General features: G+C 43.3%; 1 protein-coding gene across 3 annotated transcripts in view; it reads left to right on the forward strand.

The window, feature by feature from the left end:
* Positions 1-4,499, forward strand: part of snphb (syntaphilin b) — a 28,852-nt gene extending 24,353 nt beyond the window's left edge. For all 3 annotated transcript variants that reach the window (XM_005744641.1, XM_005744642.1, XM_005744643.1), the window contains 2 exons: positions 924-1,073; positions 1,466-4,499. In XM_005744641.1, the coding sequence (XP_005744698.1) occupies positions 924-1,073; positions 1,466-3,458 (2,143 nt within the window). In that variant the 3' untranslated portion in view covers positions 3,459-4,499. The remainder of the gene's footprint in view (positions 1-923; positions 1,074-1,465) is intronic.
* Positions 4,500-8,412: the final 3,913 nt, after the last annotated feature.

Genomic DNA, 8,412 nt, shown 5'->3' on the forward strand with positions numbered 1-8,412 from the left:
CCCGCTCCAGCAGGCCGCAGAGAATGGGGGTGGGAGAAGACTCCAAACCTCCCTCCACCCGCTCATTGTAGTGTTGATGCATATGTGATCTAAGGTGCAATTAAAACCCAGGAGGGCATGGAGCTACCAGCTACCTAAGGTGTAGCACATTTCTACTAGCTCTTGTACCAGCGTAGTCCCAATGCTAGAGCTAAATATGTTTGCAATGCGGGCCACCGATTCTGATTCTTCCTACTAATGTTTCCCCAAATTCCAACACTAACATTGCAAAGTAATGACTTCTCTAACTTGTCAAATTGTGGGCTTGTTCTCTAACAGCAGTGCACCACAAACTCTGCCGCACTACTGCATTGATGGACAAGAGGTATAACGTTAATGCCTTGGGATAGAAAATGGAACTCTTTGTGACTTTGTCAACTCAGTGAAAACAGAACTTAATATGATTTGCTGTCTTATTACCTTAATTAGCTATTTAATCAAAATTTATCAAATTTTGATTAAATAATTCAATCAAATTTAATCAGAATTTTAGTGATGATATGACACAAGAAAAAATTATTTACTCCAGTTCGCTTTCCAAAAGCATGAAAGAGCACATTTGCAGTCTCTTCTTTTTTCAGTTTATGCTCATTGGTTGAATATGTGAATGAAAATATGGTGAGTGCTGTTAAAAAGGAAAAAAGCCCACATTACTGATAAAACAGCAGCTCTGAGCCCCAACCTACTATTTTGAAGATAAGCAAAAAGTTATTTGTGATATCATCATCACCGATGACCTAGACCTCAGAAGGTTAAGAGTGTTTGAAACTCTTAATTCTTATAATAGTGATGTTAACTTTCCTTCCATCACTTCTTTCTTAACATCTCAAAAAATGGAAAACACCGCTTATTCTTTTCATAAACTGAAGTCCTGTCTTTTTTAGACGCCATCAGAAGTACACGTCATGTACAGACAACCATGGCATTCGGCCTCCTCCACCAGAGCAGTACCTCACACCCCTTCAGCAGAAGGAGGTGTGTATCCGACACCTGCGGGCCAAGCTAAAAGAAACCATCAACACCCTGCAAGACAGGTGAGATACTGAGACAGGATGAGAGACTGGCAGGTCCTATAAAGTAAGGTTTTATGCTAGTGTTACGTCCCTCTGCAGCTTTTAATCGTCTCAGTGTTTTCAGCTGGTGCTAATTGGCCACACCTAGTCAGGTGTGGATAAAAGCATACCTGAGGCAAGCATTCCGGCAGTGCACTAGTCTTTGCCTTGGTGGCACCAGCCATTTTAGCCAACCTGGTGTTCCATTTTAGGATGAAACCTCTTCTCACCCACACGCTGTTATTCATCTCCTTTTTTTTATGTTGCGGCTTTTGAGCCGGGTCGTAACAGCTAGTTCTTCTTAGATCTTGTATATTGGTCTGTGCTTCTTATCGTCAAAGGTTCTAACCCTTTCTCTGTTGTCACCTTCTTAGGGACACGGAAATAGATGAGTTGAGAGGCCGGCTTTACAGAATGCAGGAGGACTGGGTTGAAGAAGAGTGCCACCGCGTAGAGGCTCAGCTGGCCCTGAAGGAGGCGCGTCAGGAAATCCAGCAGCTCAAACAGGCTGTGGATACTGTTCGTGCCAGGCTGAGCGATGCCGGAGGCCTCAGTGGAGATGTAGGGGTCCAGAAGTACTTTCAGGATATCAACGCTCAGAACCACAAGCTGGAGAACCTTTTGCTGAGTATGGAGTTGGCCCAGGCTGGATTAGCAAAGGAGGCGGAGGCCATGCCAGGCTGTCGGACCCGCGTTGGGGGTTCAGCACCAGCATCTGTTTCAGGAGAAAGTCCTGGCGGAGTACCCAAACTTACTGTAGGAGGAAGAGGGTCTTGCTCTTGTGATGGCTCCCCAGCCCGGTCTTTAACTCGGAGTTCCACCTACACAAAGCTGAGTGATCAGGCACTGGCGGACCGCAATGACAACGGGTCGGACTTTCCTTGTCTCTCAGGCGACGGCACCCAGGACAGCGGCTTTGTGTGCTGTGGGGAGAGTAACATCCCCAGCCGGGCTGACCTTCTGCTGGAGGCCGCATTCCTTTCTGAGGAAACAGCATCTTTACTTAATTCCTACACGCAAACCTTCTCCCACTCTCTTCCCCATTCTCATCCCCACTCTCTGCCAAACTCACTGTCTCACACCTACTCACATACCTTACCTCATTCTTTCCCTCACAATTTGTCCCACTCTGTGCCGCATACTATGCCACACTCTTCTACGTATGAGAAGCTGTGCACAGGGGAGGGGCTGGCACCCTTTCGTTGTGGTCTGGGTGGAGTGAGCTGCATGAGCCACCCCTGCCTCTCCCACCACCATCTGTACCTGCACCCTTTAAGGGAGACTGGCATTCAGACAGAAAGCTGCCCCATCCCTACAACAGCAGGGTATCCCTCCGATCTGGACACCATCGCAGAGCAACGTACTTTCCGGTCCCAGGCCTGTAGCCCCACTTCAACCTGGATGTCTGATGAAGGGGACGAGGAGTTGGACTCCATTACCACCACAACTTCAGTAACCACAGCAACAGTCATGAGTACAGCAACAGAGCCAATCCCCAAAACTCCAGTGGTCCCATCTTTACCACGGTCCGCCACTGTTGCGTGTTCCATGGAAAGTCCTGTGCATAAAGAGAAAGAGTATGGAGAGGAGGAGGAAAAGCAGGAGAAAGAGGAAAAAGAGAAGGAAGCTTTTGTGGCAGAAGAGCAGGTGGAGATAGTTATGATCAAACTGGCAGAAGAAAGGCAACAGACGCTGATTGGTTCAGTGGGAGAGAAGATAGGAGGGCAGGGTGCTGAAGAGAAGCCGGCTCAAGGAAAACTCTGTGATCTTGCTGAGATGCCAGCAACATGGCAGGGTGAGCTTAAGTTAAGAGGATGCTGTGGAGAAGGCAGGCAGGGTGGGACATCATTTGAAAACCTCGGAGTTGTGGACACGCAGCAAGAAAGCTGTCCTTTACAAGAATCAACCCAGGTAGAGACACCTCACCTGAGTCCGAGTCACCAGGGATCATCTCCAGCTATAGAACAGCCTCACACAATCCAGCCAAGAAGGTCTACTTCCCATGAGGAGATAGGTGGTGTTACAGTGCTGGAGGTGCACAATGAGGACAATGATAACGGTGAAACAAAAGAGCACGGTGCCACAGGGGACACTGCAGAAGAGAACGGAGAATCATCTAGCTCTGGGACGATTCAGAAAAGCTACTGGAGTCGTCACTTCCTAGTTGATCTGCTTGCGGTGGCCATTCCTGTGGTGCCGACGGTGGCGTGGCTCTGCCGCGGTCCAGTCCGGGAAGGACAGCCAATGTATCACATAGGATCACTGCTGAGAGGCTGTTGCACTGTGGCGTTGCACTCGCTGCGCAGGGGAGGCGGGCTGAGGCACTACCCCGCAGGCGGGGGAGACTTAGGAGGATCACAGATATAAGAGGAAAATCTGCTCAGCACCTCTGTGGCCCTTAACCACGACCTTTCCTGTATAGGTTTTCTCTTGGAAGATTCAAGTGCAAGAAGACAAGGACTTCCTGTCCTGCAGTTTCTGCCAAGAATAGGCAAGAGGGGTATAAGAAACAGGAAATGTGAAGCTCTTGGACTGACAAGCTCTGCCTTGTTTTGGTTCTGCTCCGCAATGTCTGTCACCCAATGTTCCTCAGCCTTGCTACCGAGATGTCTGCCAGCTCTACTGGCTTGTGGAAAAGTAAATGAGCTGATTGAAATGAATGATGCCTGAATCTTTGATGCTGATTGTTTCTTTTGATCTTAAATGCAGGGAAAACTGTAAAAGATTCATTGACTACTCAACCTATGAATTCTAACACATTTGACTGGTTGTGTGTGTATATGTGGCATATATGTATAAGAGCTTGTATACATGTGTAGCCAAGTTACAAAAAGCTACAGCTTCACCAAGTCATTAAGCAATGGCTGAGGGGGAAATCCACTCTAAATCAGAATTTACATGTTTCTACGACTGCAGACGGTTTTCATTGATCTTCAAGACTGAAATCTCAGAGTGTGTCTGCCATCATGACGTAGACACAAAACTCAGGAATGTTCCGAGGGTAGAAACACACAAACCTATTAAATTTGCTTCAAATCATAAACACCCAGCTGTGGCCAGTTCAATTGTGCTGCCAAGTTAAACTCTACTTACTTTTAATCGTATTAAGGTTTTAGTTCTCTCTCCTGGCCAAAGAAGCGTTTTGGTTGAGCTGAACCCCCCAAAGGAATGTTGTTCATCATTAAAATGACCTCTGCCAAAAATCCTATGTAGATGTTTATTAATCAAACACAGTAGGTTAATCTGAGGTGTGTATACATCAACTGCATAGAAGCTGATTTCTAATTTTCTTTCATGCATTTAGCAGTTTGAGGCATCTAAAAACAAAAACCATGATGCCATCACTCTTAGGATGAGACTGTTCTTAAGATAAGATAAGATAAGATAAGATAAGATAAGATAAGATAAGATAAGATAAGATAAGATAAGATAGATCTTTATTGTCACTGTTACAAGAACAATGAAAGACTGTTTGGCATCTCTCCATTAGCAGCATGTAGATTTTTTTAGATTAAAATTACTTTATAATAAAAGATAAGAGACAAATTTCCCACCTGTGGGACTAATAAAGGTTATCTTATCTTCTCTTATACACAGATACATGCATTGATTTAGGCCATAAAATTGCATATGTCGTCAATCATTCTCATCTACTTATAATATGCATAACCATCACTTGAAACAAAAAACAGGCTTTGTCCTTGTTGAATGAAGTCTTCATGTTGCGCCTTTTGTAGGCAGTTATTTAGTCTAACCTGCCAATTAACCTGATAAAGGCAAGTACCTTGTTTGATTTCTGCAATTTTTTTTTCTAAAAACTGCTTAAAAATTTCCCTGTACTTGATGTTGACGTTAGAATGTGCACTTTAATTTCTCTTAACCTCTGCATTCCCAGGAGGCCAGCCAGAATCTCATTAATAATGAAGATGTTACTTATTATAGAAAGTCCATGGGTGATTTACCTATTCTACCATGTTCGTTGTGTTTCTACCCTGAGAGCATTACGATTAGTTCTCCTAAATAAATAAAGGAAGGTAATAATAATAACATGCACATTATATTTTAGGGTGGAATATTTTCCATACTCAGTCATATTGTCTCATATGGGCCTTATCTGCTTAAGCTTGTATTCAAAGCAAAGTTGCCAGAACCAACATTTGGTGAAAATAACAGACCTCAGTTTGTGTTACTTAAGTTTAAGTTTGTGTTACTTAAAGTCACCTGATTAAATCTAATTGAAATGCCATGTCACGATCAAACACTTTGTTTGTAGATCCTCACCGGCTCACTTTGGTATCTTAGTGTAGCTCTGAATGGAATGAGTTGTGCTCAGTCTGTGATCTGTGCTGTATATTTCTGCTAAACTTAATGCTCTTGTGGTGTAGTTTTAACTGTCATTCTGGTAGTATGTATTCCAAGTCAACTGTACAAGAGCTAGTCAGTCACTGCTAATAACTCCGCTTAACTTGTCTAACAGATCATTCTGAAAGGCATTTACAGACATCGTGTGCTACATCGTAGTCGACAGTTCAGATGTACATTAATAAGATGTCTGGGTGTTAAACGCACTTAGCATCAGGGTATTTTTTCATTTGTCTGAATGTGTGCATCACGAGAGGACTGTGATGAAAGATGAATGTGTAAATGAGCAAATAAGCAAATCATGGCTGGATAACTGAATGGGCCTGCTGGGCACAGATCTAACTGCTAAGACTGCTAGAACAAAACAAAAAGCTTCCAAGAAGTTGGAATGGGATCTGAAAGCTCACTAAAGAGCAATATGGCTGCAAGAGGGTGGAAAACAATTGCCAGTAGATAACAGACAAAAATGCTATGTAAAGGACTAATTCTTACATAACACTTACATACTCTCTCCCAGAGTACTCAAGGCACTCCATACAACATGCCAGATTCACCCAAGCACTGTCTTCTATGTTTTTAAGTGTTTTCTAACCACCATTCACACACTTTGATGCTGAGATGGGAGAGCAACTTGGGGTTATTATCTTGCCCAAGAATATTTGGCATGCAGACTAAGGGGAGCCAGGGATTAAACCACCAACCTTTACAATCAGTAGGTGACCTGCTCTACCTCCTGACCTACAGATAGGTGGCTGAGTTTAAAACTATTCCAAAAAGAAACCAAGCAACTACAAAAATGACACAAAACAACTGCAAGAAACGTAAAACCAATGCAAGAGATGTCTAATGTCTACAAAAAGGTTCAAAATGAATTCAGAGAGACCTAAAGTGACTACAAAGTCATGTACAAGGAAATAAAACATAAAGAACCCTACAAAGAGACAGAAAATGACAATAAATACTAAGGTCTGCAAGACAGTTGGATAAAAAAACAGAAAGCAACTACAAAGAAAGAGAAAGTCGCTGCAGTGATATAAAATGACCTCAAAGATGTATAAAACAAACAATTGTAGAGGTGCCTAAACTGTACAGAGATTAAAATGACTTCAAAGAGATTTCCTAAATGACTTTGAAGCAACAAAAACATGCAGAGAGAACACAACTGTAGAGATGTCTAATACTTAAAAGAGATGCAAAATCACTTCCAAGAGATTTGAAGTGGCTACAAAAATATGAAACAATGACTTCAAAGAGAGCTTAAGTAAATACAAATAGATGTGAAATTATATCTAAATGACTACAAAAAGATGTAAAAGGGCTGCAGGAAGAAGAAAAACAACTGCACAGACATAAAACCACAAAATGACACAGAGACACAACCACAAAGATGCTTAAAACAACTGCATACAACTACAAAGACACGCCAAAGAACTTCAAATACATGTGGAACAACCACAAAGAGAACCACAGTGACCAATAAAAGAAAAATCAACCACAGAGGGAAATCAAAGCAGCGCAAAATCACCAAGATGTTATTGCAGGGGTCAGCAACCTTTAACACCCAAAGAGCCATTTGGACCTGGTTTCCACGCAAAAGAAAACACTGGGAGCCGCAAATACTTTTTGACATCTAAAATAAAGATAACATTGTGTATATATAGTGTTTTACTCTTATGCTCTGTGTGAACAACTAAGGTGTGTTGCTTATGAAATCCATGAAGTGCTACAGAGAAAATTACATTTTATTTATGTAATTAACACATTTTGAACTCTTAAAGAAATATAACAAAAGGAAAGACACCCAGCTGAACTAAAATGATCCATGTAGCAAACAAAAACTGTTGTGAGCCACCACCCTTATATCACCTTTGGGCTTTTGGAGCCTTGGCCTGACTTTTAAAAAAGTAATTGGAAAAAAAGCACTATGCTGCTAAAAACAGAAAAATAGATATTTGCAAAATTCTACCTAAATATGTATTTTACCTGGTTAATGTGTGTTGCGGGGCGTGGTCTGCTGCGCCGCTGCAGGGGACGCGGACGCACCTGAGCAGCACCCGCAATCACGCCTCGCCGCCTTAACGTCCGTGCTATCTGTGCTGTTGTGTTGGTATGTGTCGGGCTGTGAGCTGAAAAGCTACAGCCGGCTATATGCGTACAGCAACCGTGTGTGAGAAAAGTGGTCAATAAAGAGATGCTGAAAAGCGTGTTCATGGAAGCATCGTTGGGTCTGCTGTGATATGTTTACAATGGCACTTCTGCTCCTGAACCTCTGCGCACAGCGTCTGCAAATCGGGGCTGTACGAAGTCACTTAATCTTTACGCAGGACGCAGGACTGTAAGCTGTCATCTGTGAGGTGTGAGCGGTGTTTGTTTTTAACATAGTTCACGGTGGAGAACAGCTGCTGACATAATGTGGATCCGAAGATCCATAATTGGTCTATGGCAGGGGTGGGCAACTCCAGGCCTCGAGGGCCGGTGTCCCTGCAGGTTTTAGATGTGTCCTTGAACCAACACAGCTGATTTTAAATGGCTAAATCAGCTCCTCACCATGTCCTGAAGTTCTCCAGAGGCCTGGTAACAAACTAATCATGTGATTCAGGTGTGTTGACCCAAGGTGAGATCTAAAAGCTGCAGGACACTGGCCCTCGGAGCCTGGAATTGCCCACCCCTGGTCTATGGGTTGAAAGTCTGGATAAATGCACGGTGTTTCGGCAGGTATACCGGCTTCCGCGAGTGTGACGCTTATTTTGAGCGATGAAAAAATAATAGAATATAATTTCAATTTTATATTTCAATATCACAATAACCTTCCAATTTAGAACTACAAGTTAAAAACAAACTATCCATCCATCCATCCATCCATTTTCATCCGCTTTGTCCGGGGCCGGGTCGCGGGGGCAGCAGCCTAAGCAAAGAGGCCCAGACCTCCCTCTCCCCAGCCACCTCCTCCAGCTTATCC

Source organism: Pundamilia nyererei, unplaced genomic scaffold (genome assembly GCF_000239375.1).
Source record: "Pundamilia nyererei isolate P.nyererei 1_Seehausen unplaced genomic scaffold, PunNye1.0 scaffold00147, whole genome shotgun sequence".
NCBI classification, from domain to species: Eukaryota; Metazoa; Chordata; class Actinopteri; order Cichliformes; family Cichlidae; genus Pundamilia; species Pundamilia nyererei.